The sequence below is a fragment of the Anser brachyrhynchus genome (assembly GCF_964034855.1).
Source record: "Anser brachyrhynchus genome assembly, chromosome: 3".
Classification (NCBI taxonomy): Eukaryota; Metazoa; Chordata; class Aves; order Anseriformes; family Anatidae; genus Anser; species Anser brachyrhynchus.
The window spans coordinates 120,466,886-120,484,584 of record NC_137696.1 but is presented as its reverse complement, the minus strand read 5'-3'; the positions used below and the strand labels follow the sequence as shown (position 1 = coordinate 120,484,584).

General features: G+C 40.0%; 1 protein-coding gene across 12 annotated transcripts in view; it reads right to left on the bottom strand.

Moving 5' to 3' along the window:
• Positions 1–2,007: 2,007 nt before the first annotated feature.
• Positions 2,008–17,699, bottom strand: part of CLIC5 (chloride intracellular channel 5) — a 75,024-nt gene continuing 59,332 nt past the window's right edge. For all 12 annotated transcript variants that reach the window (XM_080587400.1, XM_080587398.1, XM_080587402.1 and 9 more), the window contains 2 exons: positions 6,032–6,213; positions 2,008–3,570 (listed from right to left, as the gene is read on the bottom strand). In XM_080587400.1, coding sequence (XP_080443526.1) covers positions 3,403–3,570; positions 6,032–6,213 — 350 coding nt within the window. In that variant the 3' untranslated portion in view covers positions 2,008–3,402. The remainder of the gene's footprint in view (positions 3,571–6,031; positions 6,214–17,699) is intronic.

Here is a 17,699-nt window from a genome sequence, read left to right as displayed (position 1 = left end):
GGATGAAATGGACATCTTTACAGACATTTGGTCTGCATTTCTGAAATGTAGATGATTAAATCCACATTGTTGGCTTCTTCCCCCTCTGCACTATGTCTTTCTTTACATCTTGCAAAAAATTTATGAACAAAGTTATTGTAAATCTGCAATGTCTGTCTTGTCACTTAGATTCTTTTCAGAAATGCTGCCTTGCCAATGTAGACATACAATCCTGTATGATTAATATTTATTACTTATAATTCTAAATACAATGGAAGGTCACCAAAAATACCCTGCGTAAAGGAGTCTGGAGCCCTTTAAAACCTCACTGGTGATGGATCCTCAGTCTTGAGAACTGGGCTCAAAATCTTAGCAAAACACTTTTCTATGTAGGATTTCCAGTATTTCCTGCTTCTGACTATGGCTGAAGCCAAAAAGCACAAAGGTGAGCAGAAGTTACAGACCTAAAAGCATGAGCCTGGATTTCAAACCCAAACAAAGGTCAGGGAATGCCTGAACCTGTCCATAATCTTGCATCAGCCTATAATAGAGTTATGAATAAAATGTAAAGTTAGGATGCAGAGTGAGACTTGAATTACCACAGAATGGGCACTGTACCTGATGGGAAACCAGTTTAATTTTTACCTTCTCGTTTCTATCAATACATTTGTCCAGATGTTTTGTGTGTGTGGTGTTGCTAGAAAAGTGAAAATATTTTGGTTTTATATTACTGATTGAAAGGAAGGTAGTTTGGGGATTTTTGGTTTTATAATTAAATCCTAAAAAGATTTTAAGACATTTTAAGGCAAACCATCTTACAAAAAGCTCATTGTGCCAACAGCTCATTTTCTCTTTGGTATAAGCCGAACCATTTTTAAATATCATTCTAAAAAAACAGATGTAATTTGAGGTTGCTGAGATCAACTGATTGTGATTTGGCCCTCTTCTAGCAAAACTGAAGTAAGACAGATTCGAGCATTTCAGAACAGGATTCAGCAAACTGGTGAAGATCTGGAGATGGAAGAAATCAGGACAGCCACTGAACTGGTTCATTTACCCTGCCTGCATCTGCTACGTGTTTGTACAATCTTCTTTAGGGTGCTAAATGCAGTAAGCACAGAGCGAGAAGCTGTGTCTGCCTCTGCATCCTCATTCAAAGATCACTGCCGCTGTGACTAAGCAAAGCCACTAACTGAAGCGCAAACCTGGAGAATGACAACTGAGGAAAAATGTAGGTTTTGTTCGGCATGCTCCTCGCCAAATCATACTGACAGTGAAAAAATCCCGGTGACCATCAATCAGACAGCAGACTTTTCACTTGAAACAAACTTGCACGGCACTGCTAATAGCACTCTGCTAAACTGACAGAGCCATCTTGCCCAGCGTGCTGAGTGAAAACAAAAATCAAAAGACAGACAGAAAAGACCGAGTGGATTAAAATAAATAAATAAATAATTGCCTTACTTAAAAAAAAAAAAATCACAAATAATTCCAAACTCATGAAGAAATGTTTTTAACGAGCCACATGTGCTTGTGCAGACACTTCTAATCTCATTAGATTTTTCTGGCTGCTATTAGTGTTCTCTGAGCCAGCTGATTTCTCAGCAATATTTTAAAGAGTGCAAGCCTTTGCTCTCCAGTCTAGCCGCTGTTACAATGACCCATTCTAGGGGAAGACTTGGGAGTTCATGGATTTTCTCCGGAGGTTTTGGAAAGTTCAGAACAAATTGATCACTGCATGCAAAACAATAGTCAGCCACAAAATATCTTCAGAGTCAACGAGCAGCGCCCTGCTCCCAGCTGGGTTAAAGTGAAAAGTGGAATCGTCTCACCAAAGCAATGGGATGGCTTCAGATCATCACCGCTGTCACACAGCAGAGGCTGGCTTTACATGCTCTCTCCAGTCCTCTGGCTCTCTGGCTGCAAACAGGTTCCTTGTAAGGTTTCCCCATGGTCTCAGCTCACCAGTCTGGGGGTCCCCTCAAACCAGCGCAGCTCTCTACAGCTCTGATCAAAAGGAGAGCCACACCAGGTGAGAGCTCAGCTTTATTTCATCTTTGAAAGCAATCGTAAATGTTCCCAAACTGAAAACTGAGAGCCATGTACACTATGATACATATTAGGGCATGAGGGTTTTATGCAAAAGAGCTGTCACTCTGGATTTGCTACAGTAATGTGCAAATAATCACTACTCCAAAGCAGATTGTTTCAGGCAGATGCTCCAGATAGGACAAAATAATCAGTTTACAGAAACCAATCCAGAATCATTTAACCTCAGTGGCTGAACCTTGGAGGAGCGGGACTAAGGCATCATGCATGGCTTTCTGCTAGTATGCTTGCCAACCTTCTGGTTGGAAATGTGCCTCCTCTCTGCTTCAGCCTGCCCTCTTTGAGGCTATCAGTGTGTACAGCTCCTTGGTAAGATGATGAGCGCTTGAAGGTGACCCATCTGGAGCCCAAAGCGAGGAAAGTGCTTCCCCTGTCTGGAATTCGAATGCAGCAACAGCTTGCTCCTGCCTATGCACGTTTCCCAAGATAGCAGTATAAAGGAACTGGCAGCTGTACAGTCAAGACGATGATATCCTACGTGGTTTGGTTAGCTGTGCCAATTCTGGCTATGGGCTTGACTCAATATGCTGCCCCCGTTAGTGCTGTCTCTACCAACTAGCAGATCCACTGGGCATTTTGGCATTAGCACCACTCTTCCAAGGGCTGCCTGCTCAATTGCTCATTCACTCTCTTTTACTTTAAAATTTTGGATCCAGCAGCATCATGCAAATTTTATGCAAAGTAGCATCTGCAAGTCTGACATATTCACTCAGGCTTCCCCCTCTTGCGCCAAGTTAAAAATAAATACCCTATAAACTCTTGGGCCTGCTAAGACAAAAAATGCATTCAGAGAGTTTTTTTTAAATATAACTGCTAAGAGCATTACTCTTTTAGGGTCAAACTCTTTTTTTTTCCTCTCTCATATTTTGTTCCTGCCTCAAGAATTTCAATAGCATTGGAAAAAAGCGTCCTTGAAATAGCCTGCAGAAGAACCAGTTCTACGTGTCCCTAGCTGACTTGCTTGATATTTCAGCTAATATCATATTTTCAAAACTCCAAAGAAAACAGGTGCTGATACACCCCAACATGAAACAGGAACTAATAAAGTGGACTCATTTCCAATACTGATTATGAGTAATACTAGTTGTGTCAGATTGTAGGTTCAGATTTCAAAGGGTCTCCACCCCCGATGCTAGAGCTGCCTTCTCCTTTCCCCGGGGAGAGGCAGATTTGCCCTGACCAATACACTTGAACAGGTGAAGTCATAGGGATGCCAACCAGATAGCATAATGATAAAATATATCTTAAGGCAACAAGGAGAAGTGTCTGTAAAATGGGAATCCCCCAGGGATGCTGAGCCGCTGCTGGGGTCAGTTAGGACTTGCTAAGCCGCTTGGCCACATCTGCATAGGCTTGCTCAATTTCTTTGTCTGCTGCACAGGTGTTGGTGAATTCATCCCTGGCATATGCATTCTTCAGGTACCTCCAAAGGCCCGTCATCTCTGTTGGGAACTCAAAGTTGCGGTATTTCTTTGCAACAATCTAAAATGAAGAAAAAAGAGAGAGAGAAAAAAAATCCTGCTGGTAATATATTTCCGGATTTCATTTTAGAGGGTTTCTTACTCTTTCTTGTAGTATAATTAACAGCAAAAGAGAGAAATGGGTAGTAAGATAATAGAACGGGTTGCCCAAAGAAGTTGTGGATTCTGTTATTGAAAGTGTTGGGTTGGACAGGTCTTTGAGTAACCCCATCTAGTGAAAGATGCCCCTGCTCATGATCTTTAAGGGTTCCTTCCAACCCAAACTATTCTATAATTCTATGATTCTTTTATATGCCTGGGGACACATGGGCTTATAATATAAAAGCTTGAAAAGTGAACATTGGTCATCCCGTGTCTTGCATACTACTTGGCATAAGGACACTCTAATACAATTGCCTGGCAACCATCAACAAATTGTGCCTTTCATGGTACCTAAAATTCATTAATTTTACTGTGTTATTTTCTAGTGTTTTCCATCAGCTTTATGTGCATCACTTCTTAACTCTAAGATGCCAAATAAGGGATTTTATAGCTGAATCACACAAACACAAAAACAAACAAACAAACAAAAAAACAATACATTTAGGGAAAGGCATTAGTAACAATTAATACATAACATTTTAATATTAATGATTATATTGAACATTACACTACATTATATATTTACTATATTTATATTTTTTATATATGTGATATATTTTATTTGGCCAATGAAGTCAGAGGATATAACCACCTACAGCTGCTGGAAGGCTTTATCTGTGTTCTTGAAACAGAAATATTCAGGGTGGTATGGGTACCATGACTGAGAAACCAAGATGATTTAGCAGACGTTATAAACAGGACTATTAGGATAAACTTGGGGGAGAAAATGATTATTTCAAGACTTGTTAGACTCGGAAATTGTCTATCAAGGGAAATTTTCGATTTCTAAAAACACTCAGGCCCTTATTGAGCAAAATATTAAAGTACATACTTAATTTTAAGCACCTGTATAGTCCATTGAAGTCAATGGGACTAATCTGTGTTTAAAGCTAGTTGGCTGGTTAAGTTGGGTTGGGACATTTCAATATTCCTGTAAGAATATACTGTATAGAATAATCCTGTGGTGACAGAATGAACTAGCTGATAGGAAGGGATGGATTAGCTGATTTAATGAGTGCTTCCAATCTCTAATTTTTCTGACAGTATGAAATTGTTCCTGAGCATAAATTACATACATATGTGCCACAGAGTTCCCCTTTATTTTTAAAGCACATGGTAGAGCTCTTTTCCATCTCAGATTTCTTAGGACAGTCATGTTCTCAGAAATGACTATGATTTGTTTTTATTACCAGGATCCACTTGGTATACGAGGCCTTATGCTGTCCTAAACTGCATTTAATTAAGCATTCTTGTCTTCAGTGACGTTTCACACACACATGGGGAAGATAAAACCTGCAGAGCAACTAAAGATTTTCACAACTTCCAGCACCCATCTTTCATCAAAAGAAAAACTCCTAATAGTTTACCCTTTTCTTCCATCTGTAAAATACTTTTCAGATAATATCCTATGGTTATGCTTGTCTTTTAATTCTCTTTTGACATCTTTCATTTTATCACAAGGAAGCAGGAGCCATTAAGGGGCCACACAGTAATTTTGCATTGTCTGACTCCAAAGTCACCAATGAAGATAAGCCAAAAAGAAAAAGAGCTAAACCTGTGAGGTTATTATCACATTTCTTACCTGGTGACTTATGCCCTTTTTCTTTTCTTTTTGCATGTGTGCAGTCAGCTTCCAGGCTCAGTTTATATTTTGGCTCACCAAGCCAAATTAGATGCATGACTTGGCTTTAATTCCTAGCTTTCTTGCTTGCCAAGGTCTGCCAGGTACTTGCTTTATTCTAAATAAACATGTAATCTGATAAATTAAATAAACGTAACATTTGGAAGTCAGGATGATGTACATCATTTGCACTGTACCAGCGACCATTGGACATCATAAAACCTGGATCTCAGTGTTGACTTTGATTTGTTAACTTCTGTGTGTGAAACACCAGCTGGAACAAATATTCCACCAAAAGATGGAATGTCTCTTAAGTTACAAATGGGTGGGAACTGACTAAAGTTTTGACATCTCTCTTAAGAATAATGGGAAGTAATTAATATGAAAGATGGCTTTTACCAGCAGCAGGGTGAGAATAAAGAGACATGATACCCAGATCTTAATTTTGTCTTTGCTACTAACTAGTGATGGGACATTTTCCCCATGTATTAAATACGAAGTGGCTTAAGTGAACCTACAAGAAATACTGAGGAAAATGTGTTTCAAGCTCTGCTTCTCAACCTGTGTACTTGCTCACCCATGCTAGGGAGTACAGAATGGGTAAATACCTGGGCGTTACATAGCGTGTAGCACAAAACCTCATAATGTATGAACCAGGGAACTTCCCTGGCTTCTTTGTCCATCACATGGCACCTTTTACCTTGACAACATGGAGTTTGGGCAGAAGGTTGCAGTCAGCAAGGGTCAGGTCATCGCCATCCAGAAACTTGCGTTTAGACACCTTCTCCTCTTCAGTGCTGTCTGCATCAATCTCCTCCGGCAGTGGGGTTCTCAGATAGTCATCCAGCTTCTTCAGAGCCTTCACCAAACCTTTTTCAAGGGCTATGCCAAAAAGTAATGAGTAAGTGGTTAGGGGAGAGTGAGAATTATTTAGAAACACTCACTGTCAGTGGCCATGGCACCAGCAAGAAAATAAAAAAGACAAATACACACACACACAAAAAGGTTGTAGCTTTACAACTCAACACTCTTTCAGGGCAGTTAAAGGCAATAGCAACAGTTCCAAAGATGCTAACCTGAACTCTATAGAGCTATAAGATACACTATAACTGAAACAAAAGCAATATTACAAAAACTAAATACAAAACTAGACAGAGCAGATGAGATAGTTAGCCATCATTAAGATTCCCCTTACTTCAGGTTCATTTAGGTGCAAATTCTCTCTTTGATATGTCTCAGAAGGAGTGCCACAATGGAGATAGGACTTTGGACTTCAATTACTAAGACGTTATCACACACTGCTGCTGGCTCTAAGGCATTCAAGACTTAAATTCCACTTAGACATAATGCACAGCAGAGTGTAAAATTTTTACTAGAAAAAATCAACCTTGGGCACAGAATTTGTGTTTGTGTGCTTTACTAGAAAGATAGTAGAAAAATCTGATAGTAACAATATGCTTATAGAAAACTGAACTGTACACACTGACTGTACCCAGGCTTACGTGTTATTTAAACTGCAAACACTCTGGGGCAAGAAGGATCTTTTGCATCTCTGTTTGAAGGGTGACAAGCACGATGGGGTCCTGGCCCCTGACAAGTGCCCCAAACTGCTAAAGCAATATAAATAAGAAACAGCATGAATTTACAATGTGAAAAAATAACAACATGACTCATGGGCTTCAGGCCAGAATTTCAGCTGGTGAAAATTACCTGCCGTGATTTATACCTGCTGCAGACCTGGCCCGGAGTCAGTGTTTAAGGCCTAATCCTGTAAAATCTTGTATCTCTGAGTAACTTACTGCCATTTAAACTTCAGGGAGACTACTCAATGTGTCGAGTTACTCATGCGGCGTAGCACTACAAAGCCTAGGGAGATAAATATATTTATGGAGCACAACGTGAGCTTCAAAGGGCTGCCGTTCAAATTGCCCCGTGCAGGGCAGGTTGCTGGCACAGGTAGCTCTGCTGGCTCTGCTGTCAGCCACTCCTGTGTTTTTGGCATGGAGGGAAAGGCGGCACGTATGGGGCCATGGAGAGAGCAGGAGCCGAACACCACAGAACATGATTTCTCTGCTGCCCTGACATCCATTAAACCTTGTGCCAGGGGTGGAAGTCAGATTAAGCTGCCTGATGCCCTGCTCCCACTGAAGCCTCTTGGCCAAGCAGCAGGGAACCACACCAGCTCTTTTGTGGCTGACTCTTAGACACAGTGGCAAATCCTGGCTTAATTGATTGACCAGAGGAACGACTGCAATCCAGCTGAAAACACCCCGACAAACACAGCAGGGAGGAGAAGAATTTTATTTCTGAAAGCAGAGCATCTAAAGCGACTGAAGTGCTGCCATCCATAAAACAAAAGTGTTGCCATCCCTTATTTAATCAATTCAAATTGCATTTTGACACTGACATTCTGCCGTCAGATCCTGGCAGTGGTGTCTTTAATCATCTGCAGCTGTGCTCCACCACACAACTTCTGCTGAAGGGTAGTAACTGCCTTGCGTGTAATATTACCCCATGTGGCAGCACTCGAAAGATTTAGCAATCTCGTCTTGGTTTGACCCATAACACCTGTTGAATAGATCTCTTTCTCTTGGTCAGCCCCAGACTATATCCTCTTACAATGAATTCATTTAGAGACAATGGAATCAAATTACTGTAATTGAATTCAATTTTGCTCATTCAGATTTTAGAAAACTGATTTAACTCTAAGTATTTTCCAGCATCCCCTTTACCCAGTAAGATCATTAGTTCTTTGAGTGATCTGGGCAATATTTCCAGTGGAAATGCTACTTTAGATGCACCATGCTAGTCCATGGGGTCAGTTATGTGTGTTTATAAAGACAGGAGCAACAGGTAACATGGATTTATGTAACTTTTTCTGGAACTTTTTAGGGCTTTTTTCCCCCCTCTTACTGATACATCAAAATGCGTCATGGTTGTCTCAAAAACAATGCCTGGAGTGGAGCCTATTTGTGACAGTGGGAAAAACATCTATCTGAATTCATACTTGGCTCTTGCTTACAACTGCTTTAGGCCAGAAATAAGCATATGTGCAGGGTTCAACACATCTGAGACCTCATTCACAGGCTCTGCTGGAACCCACAGGATCCTGAGATCTCCCACTGAAGCCACTAATAGGTGGGACCATCTCATATTTTGATAATTAAGAAATACTACTTCTGATGCCTAACACCCTGTTTAATTATTTAAAACTCTTCTGATCTCAGTAAAGGTCCCAGAACAGCCACAAAATAGAAAGGCAGCGAACAAGGGAGAACTGCCTTTCTTAACAGAATTTTGAAAAGCTAAGAGAATTATGAACCTAAAGTTGCAATTTCAAAAGGACTTTAGGCGCACAGGGTGGAATTTTTAAAGAATTTAAAAAATTTCTTGAAATTTTTTCAAGACTTTTTTTGAAATCCGTATGCAAATACCCACATTGCTAATCCTAATTTCGAGGCACCCCATCACATTCAGATTTATCTATGTAATAGATATAAAGGCTTAGTTTCCTTGAGAAGGTGCTCAGAGAAAGCCACACTTGAAATAGCAGGATGTATAAAAGAATCTTGAAAATATTGAAGCAAGAGGCTTATGAGCCTGACATCTCAGAGAGAGAGTGAAGTGTCTCATATTGGTATCGGTGAGAGAACTCGTTCATAGGTTTGAATTCACCACTGACTTGCACAAGTGAGAGGTACCAAAAGCAGGTCTGTTTTTTATTTCTTACCAAATAAATTGAATAATAATAATAATAATGTTTGTGAAAAGTTGAGCTTTTAACAATGGTATAGGGAGAGCATTTCTCTGAAAAGTGGAAGACTGAGGTCCAAATGCCTTTTCAAAGTGGTCAGCCCAGACCTTCAAGACTAAATCCCACCAGTGGAGTATTGGATAATCTGTGTGGCTCTCCTGTGGAACTGTTGCACTTTCCACAAATTATTTCAATGGATCATCATTTAGGGCTGCTAACAGGTAAAATCCTGAAAAACTAACTGTCATTTGATCTCTTATCTGGTCAATATTTAAAATACTCCATTAAAGATGAAAAAAACATGAGCAGAGACTGAGAAATATCCTCCTCGAAAAAATCCTACAGCTCTGAAGGTTTTGGGTCCCTTGCTGAGAGAAGAGCTGTCTGGGCTCACACTGAAGAGCAAACCAAGCAGAAGAAAGATTTCAAACTGAACCTGCCACAGCATGGATATTTTGTGAAAATCTGGACAAGTATATATTGTCTTCTTTGAGAGCACAGAGAGCAGCAGGCACTCACCAGGGCCTTGTGAATACCAGTCACAACACTAGACTGAATGAAGACATTTAAAAAGATGTGACTAACTAAAGAATGTGCAGTTTTCCATTTGTGAATATATTACCCACAACAAATTTCAGAAGAGGTTAGACAGCTAATTTTCAATTTATCCTCATGGTAACATCATTAAAGAACTGAACAGGTTGGTTGATAAGAGCTGAAGCTCCATCCAAGTCAATTGTTGGGGTTAATCTTCCCTAATGTGTGTAAATTAAATGAATTGTTTTGAACTGAAGACCCTGAGGTTCCTCTGTAGTCAGTGGAGTCTTCTTTTCCCTGCTGTTCTTGGTGTGAGTGACCCTAAATCAGCTGTATGGAGAACTTTTCCTGAAGCGGCTGATCTCAGCCTTGCATTGTGCTGGTAATGTCAGGGTGGAGGATTCAATATTACAACACCAAGTGGAACTATGCCTGAGAATGTGGCTCTCTGCTGCTTTTGAAATTTCTACCTCCAATTGCTTCCCCACCCTGTAGACTCGCACTGTGATCTTAGAGATTCCAAATGTGACCAGCCCTGCAAGAGGAGCCCTGTCTTCAGGTTACTATTGCAACACCTGCAAACATCTGAACTCACAGAAACCATCTTTCTGGCCAGTGAAATCGCTAAGCAAAAGGACACAAGCAATGTGTTGCCTCCACAGTGATGTATTGAATATAAATTCAAATTCCAAGAAGTTTTACCTGTGGATATTCAAAATCCGTGGTGGAATCCCCTCTCTCACCCTTCACTGCTGTGTTCTGGGCTATTTATGCAGCCAAAGACAACTTACATCAGTCACAGTCCTGCTGTGTCATCCCAGCAATAGTGAACAACGCTATCAGCAAAAAAAAAAAAAAAAAAAAAAAAAAACCTCACAAGCTCTGTGAGTTTCCTTCTCTCCTCAAAACTATGCTTTTATACGTCTTTCCTTATGAATTCTGAGTTAGAAGCCAGAGAAATAGCACTTTCCAACCTCAAAGCAACCACAGAACACTTAATGAATGTATTACCATCTGTCAAATGCATGGGGTGAGGTTCAATTTAGCTGATGATACCTAATTCACAATGACGCTCTGTTTTCAGCAAAGGGTTACTTGATGTTGAACAATGAGATTAACAAATCCTGACATGCACAGAAATACAAATAATGTAACAAAAGCTAATAATTGGCAAAATTGTGCTCTCAGTTACACTGACATAAAAGAGGAGTAACTCCACATTGTCAACAAGCTATTCCATATTTACTCCAGTTCAACCAAGACCAGATTTGGCTCTGTTATTCAACTCTTCAAGCAAAAACTTCCTTAAACTATTAGCCTGTGCAACTATTTCCAGGGGACAAAGAGAAATCCTTCTGTCTTGAAACATTTATACCACAACTGAACAAAACATTGGAAAATGTAAATGCACAGAGCAATCCTGCAAGTCAGGGGGAGGGCCAGATTCAAAGATTCATTAGTAGATACTTTAGGTGAAATTTTGGCCATACTGAAGCCTGTGAAAGTTTTGCTGTTGACTTCAGTGGGGTTAGGATTTCTCCAGCAGCTTTTAAAGCCAAAAAAGGACTATTACAATCATTTAATCTGACCTCCTGAATAATAGTGGCCATAAAACTTCCAGCGTCCTAGGTTGTTTCCATCTCTATTTTCTATGGGTCAAATAAGGCTGAAGCAAAATGGAAAGTAACTAGAAAGTAGTAAAAGAAAAATGGTTTGGAAAAAGTAAAACTGATTCAGACCATCCACACCCACTGCATTTGCAGAGGTCAGACAAGGACTCTTCTTCCCCTTCCTTGAACTCAAATATTTCCTTCCTTGTTTAATGCTGGGACGAGGAGAAATAGCAAAGCAGACAAAGCACATAAACACCAATCTCTGTGGCCTGAAGGAGCCACTGGAAGGCAAATCATTCCATCTTAAAATAGTAGCCTAGGAAAAGATGAATTACCACCAGAGGAGCCTTGCTCTCTCTTTTGAGAACAGGCAGACTGGCCACCTAAATTTAAAATAGCTAAAATTGGGTGAGATGACTCCTGTTTTACGTGTCTGAGTGGAACAATTTGCAGGATGAGGATTTCACTTGCTAGTTATTACAGCAAAGCATGGACAGCACAATAAAAGCAATAAGAACAATTGATTCTTTGGACAAATTGAACATAAAAGCTATTTGATCTACATTAAAACAGAGCAAGACTGCTTACATTTTTAAAACAATCTTAAAGAAAAACAACATAAATTTTCCAAACATAAAAACAAAAATAAAATTGTGTTTTAGGCTGTCTTTTTAAGTCATGCCTAGATGTTCAATCATTTTCGCATGACTTTCCAAACGTTGATAATCTTTGAATTAAAAATTTTCAATTTTTATTTCCATATTAAAAAAAAAAAAAGAGGAAGAAAAGGAAGAAACCTTTGTTTCAAAAAAGATTAGGAGAAAATACTTTTTTTTTTTTTTTTCAAAAGTCATTATTCACCACATTCAACTCACATTTGACCATAATTTAGAATACCCACACCTCCTGCGGTATTTTTTTGTTAAATAAACATTTTATCACTAAATATTTTGTCCAAGCCAAAGTAAAATATATGTGGCCCTCTTCATAAGGGAATACCACTGAAAGCACAGTGACACAACGACTTCAAAGTCATTGAGGTCCAGCAATATGATGGCATTTGTAGCTATCATCTGAAATCACTTGAGACTGACCTCAGCAGAGCTGCAAGTTTCTTAATTGTCAAGCCCAGGCAAGTTCAACAAACAATGATCCATGTACAAAAATGAACAACGATTCCTGCTGCTACCCTGGACAACTGATTGATGCTTTTTCTTTTTACTGCTTTCTTCCACTGCCCTCCAGTAAGATTTATCCTGTAACACACGCAAATGAACTTGGTGAAATATGCAATGAGGGAAGAGAGGGAACAGTACATAAATATTCACAGTCTCACACAAACAATCTGAGATTTATTTCTCCTTTAAAAAAACAAACCACCTTTCCTGATCACTTCCAGATTCACAGAATTTGATATTATATGAGACCCAATACTGTTTTCTGGTAGGAGAGGAAAACCAGCTAAGAAACAACAATTTAAGGTAAGAAAATAATATCATTCTACTAGTCTGACAGTCTGATTAAAGACCAAGGACTCATATTTTCACTCCCTTTTTTCTACATCCTGCTCATTTTTTCAGGCACGCTCAACAGAGTATTGTAACTTTAATCTGGATAGATTAATCCTTCTCACATGGAGGAGCTGCGACTGCAATATGTATTACTGCCACCGTACTGCATAACGAACAGTTTATATTTCTCCCTGTGATTTCAATACAACCCTGGAGATTTGAGTGCTGCCTTGATTTCCTCTGTTTAGCCATTTAAAAGACAGGTGTCTCATCTCAGCTGGTTTTATAGGCTCCCTCTCTGCCCAGAGGTCCTAAGCATCTCTGGAGGGCAATTGCCTCCAGCTGCCCAACACCTGATGCAAGCTGGTGACTCACTCCACTCATGCCCTTCTTGCTGCATGAATCGTAGATGAAACCTAAAGGACTAGCTCAGACTAGACACCTAACTTTCGGGAAGGTGAAGTTGGGCAAGATGAATCCCACCCTTTGACTATAATTTCACTGTTCACCTAAGTGATGTTAGGATAATACCCACCATTCTTTTAAAGTTACTTAGATATTTAGGGTTCACACCCCAAAGGGCAAGTACATCACCAATTTGAGCATTGCAACATCCAATTTCCAGGCATATTTCTGCCCTGTAAAATCCCCAGCTCTAAGGAGGATCTATATTGAGAGGCAAATGAGTGGTTAGTCACCAAAAGGAGAAGGATGGAGGTGTGGCTCCCGTGTATCCAAGCCATTTAGATGCCTAACTCTGGGCCAAAGGTAGTTTCTGGGGTGAGTCACCTCTGCTATTAAAGATGTTCCACTCTAGATAAATAATTCAATATTCACTAGAACAGAGACTTGAGCATGTTCCCACAATAAAGGTAAATGCCCACGCTGAAAAGTAGCAATCCTCCTGTCTGTTTCCACTTGCTTAATGAATCAATGAAGACCTTGTTGTGTACACAGAGGAGAACTGAGCATAAATAGGCACATATTTTCCATGTATATTGGTCCATACATTCTGTCTAGGTCCACTGAGAGAAATGGAGTTGCTAAACCCCAAGAGCACTGCAGCCAGATCTCAGGGGAACATGGAGCTGAAATTCAGCCATTAGATAACCAAAGCAACCTTAGGAAACCAGACACTGAAAATCTATTGAGGTACTTATGGGTGCGACTCACCTTGTCTACCTTTAGCTATCTAAATGTTAGGTATCTAATCTAACCTAGCTGTCCAAGGCAGATATGTAGATAATGTTAAAAGGCAACACTAAAGGAATTTCCCTTCCCTTCCCTCCCTACCCCATCTACAAACCTTTAGGATGTGGACTGCTCAATCAGAGCTTCATCCCAAAGGTTTGGGATATTTTGACAGACCTGTCAAAATCCACAAAAAGCGTGTTGCTATATACTTGAGCAGAAACCTCAACTCCCCAGGTAAATTTCCCTCAGCCAGAGCAAGATGATCCACGGGCTAGGAGGTAACCTGGATTTGGGAGATGTGAGTTCAAGTCTTTTCTTCCCAGCTATTCTACATGACCTTACATAAATGATTTAAATTCTCTATCTACTTCCCATGTACAAAATAAGGATGACAGAACTCTTCAGCCACAAACTTTACATTGGTAAAAGCAGTAATGCACCAGCCATGAATATTTGTTTCAGGTTAGAGAGAAATAAACTGTAACTACAACAAAACTAAGAGGCATCATCCTATTTTTGTGATAGCATCCATCCTACTCCCAGATTAAACCTGGTGAAACAGGTGTATTGATAACGTCTTCAGAAAGAAAACTAAACATGTAATTCTCAAGTTTCTAGAAAGTTTGTTTTGACTTGGTTCTAGTTTTAGGTTAAATCTCAGGTTTATTCCTTCCCTTTTCTTAGTTTTAATGTGTAGTCAAGAAATAAATATAATGTTCGTAATGCTATCAAGAAGAACACAACTGGAGCACCTTCAAATGTTATTTTTTAAGAAGAAAACCCAGGTGTTAGGGTGACACCAAAAGCAAGGTTCATTTACAAGTCTCCTAGGAGTCCAAGCGACCCTGAGGGCAGGAAGCAACTGAATGTAAAACTACTGGCCTACAAGTGCCCCAGGAAGGGCAGCACCTAACTTGCATTTCACAAATCATCGTAACCCTATAGCAGCACGTAAGTGACAAGCATCTCTTCTAGATCATGTCCCCAAGGGCCTAATCCTGACCTCTGCAACGCTAGTCTTGTGCAGGTGTCCCTAAACCAAGTGCAGACAAGCAGCAGCTGATTTGCATCAGAACCCTGAAAAAAAAAATAAAAAAAGAAGAAGAAAAAAATCCCTACACATTATCAAGCCATATAGTTATAGTATGAGATAATCACTCTGGTATCTTGATTTTTAAGATACTGTGTGTTTACTCAGAGTGTGAAGTTTTGGTTTACTAGCACAGAGCAAACAAGATGATTTGGGGACTGACAAAGAAAAATTAGCTACATGTTTCTGCATTAAAATAAGGGAAAAGTTCGCTTCTCGTAGAGCGTGCAACTGGGCTTTAGTGACAGTGCTGTGGGGACCCCTTGTGTTCTAATGTTTAAGCAAAGAAAATTGTTCTACAGGCTGTTGGTGCTTCCAACTTTAAGATTAATTTATTTAAATCCTGGAGGTATAGTGGAATAAAGTCTCCTTTTGTTTACAGTGGGATAATCCCAGTTGTACTCCAACAATTCCAACTAAGCTATTTCACTTAAACAGCGGTGAGGACATGTGAGAGGGAAGCAGCAATGCCTAGCCAGCAGAATCTGAGAATGAAATTTTAAAGCTTATTGGGTCCCCAAATCCCGCTGTTCACTTAGCAGATCTCAGCCTCAACTAATTTTATTTTAATGTTTCTGGTATCCTCAGGTTCTGCTGGCTAGGCATTGCTGTTTCCCTCTCATGTGTCCTTTGTGCTCAAAAAAATCATTACTAAGATATAAAAAAAAAAAAAAGAGACGATGAGAATTACAAATGACTCATCTTTATTTTATTCCACTATTTCTCTGCTTTTGATATTTTTGTTTCAAGCCCCACTAAATGACTTAGGGATCATCGTGATTGTGCCTCAACTTCAGTGTTCTGAAAGGAGCAGTAGCAAAAAGATTAAATTATGTTGGGATGCCTAAAAAAATTTCCAAGCAGTAGTAGGGAGGTCATACTCCCTCTGTTGCAACAGCCCTGTTGTGACAAGTATTAAGAACATTTTTCCCAGTTCTGGAGACCCCGATTAAAAAAAGGTTTTGGAAATTCCAGAGAAAGGTCAAAGGAAAACAAAAATATAGTGCTCAAGGACTGGAAAACAAGCCTCAAAATGCCAGGTTTGAAGAGTTTATTTGTTCGGCTTATCAGAGAGAAGGCCAGGAGGCTAAATGTGTGCAGCCACTCACCCACGGGCAAAATATCTGTGAGGTGTGAGTGAGCAATGTGAGCAGAGCTCTGCTGACAAAGGCATGGGGAGGTCTAATGGCTGGAAGCTGGACAAATTTCAGTTTCCACATTGCCAAAGCACTGCATTGCTTAAGGAACAAGCGAGGAGGGAGCAGAGGCAGACTTAACTTCTTGGGGTGCTTATAAAGGGACTAAGAAAAGGTAGTTTTAATCCAGTTCTGGTAAAAATGGGAGAAAATGGGATGGAGGGGGATAGCGCTGCATGGGCAGGTCACAGCCTAGGTGCTTTTACATCCCTAGTGTCGTCTCCGATGTCCTGGAACAAGGACAGAGCTGGGTTGCTTGTACTCAGAGAATTTCCTACTCAATAGTAAGGCAGTAACTGTAATTAAATCTCATCTCTCAAGACCTGATCACGGTATCAGGGGAGCAGATGGACTTTGGATTAGGCAGACCAATGCCTTGAACTCAGGGATAAAGTATTGCTGCATAGATGCCTTCCTCACACTTTTAGGGTCATCCTGAATCCAGGTTAAGGTTCAGAATATTTTTTTTTCAGCTTTGACTGTCTGAGTCACCAGGGATTCACCTTCTGCAGTGCAAAATATGGACCAGCTATTGCCATCACCTGAGCAGCTCTCATTCAATAAATTCCTCCCTGGGAGGGGCATTGTGCATCAAAGACACTTAAGTTTCTCCTGTTCTCTGCTCGAATGCAAAGCAACTTATACTGTAAAGGACTGAAATACTAACATATTTGCTAATGAGCAAAACTGACTGGGTTGTGCTTTGCAAGAGACATTAATAAAAAAAAACAAAGGTCCCTCCAGCCTCAAACTCTTTGAATTTTTTATTTATTTATTTTTGCAATCAGAAAAAAATCTGGATATTAGAGAAGAACTGTGTCTCCAATTCTCATTTAGTCACCTTTTTTTTTTTTTTCCCAGCACTGTTTTCAAGCTAAATGTCAACTATTTAAGATCTCCTTTAATAAAGAAAATTAGCAACACTGATTTTCAGTTGTCTCATTCTTCTCTTCCCACTTATTTTATGAAGAACATTTGCATGCATAAAACAAAAAATATGTTTTGGGAAAAACAGATTCTGGGCCAATCCTTCTCCCTTTGAAGTCACTAACAGTTTTGCAAACTGACTTCAGCAAAATCGGGAGCCAGTCGCTGGGCTCTCTGTCATGTGATAGCTCACACTACCATTGCTAAATATAAGCCTGTGTACCCTCTTGGGATCGTAGGACCAGTTGGGTGCTTAATTCTAGACATTTGCTCACGTAAGATTTGGATATTTTACTGAGTAATGCCATAACTTCACTGAAATCTTGACGCATGCTTATGATGCACCAAGTATATTGCAACTGGTGGAGTTACCCACCCGTGCGAAACAGCAGAGCAATGAAGTTAAAACCGAATCCTAAATAATAATGTAATTTAGGCCTCCCATTCCAGCAGCGAGGCACTTAATTCCTCCCAGGACTGCTGCCGCCAGATTGCTCTAATCCATTTCCAGCTGTGCTACCACTCCTGTGTGCAAGCAAGGGAGCT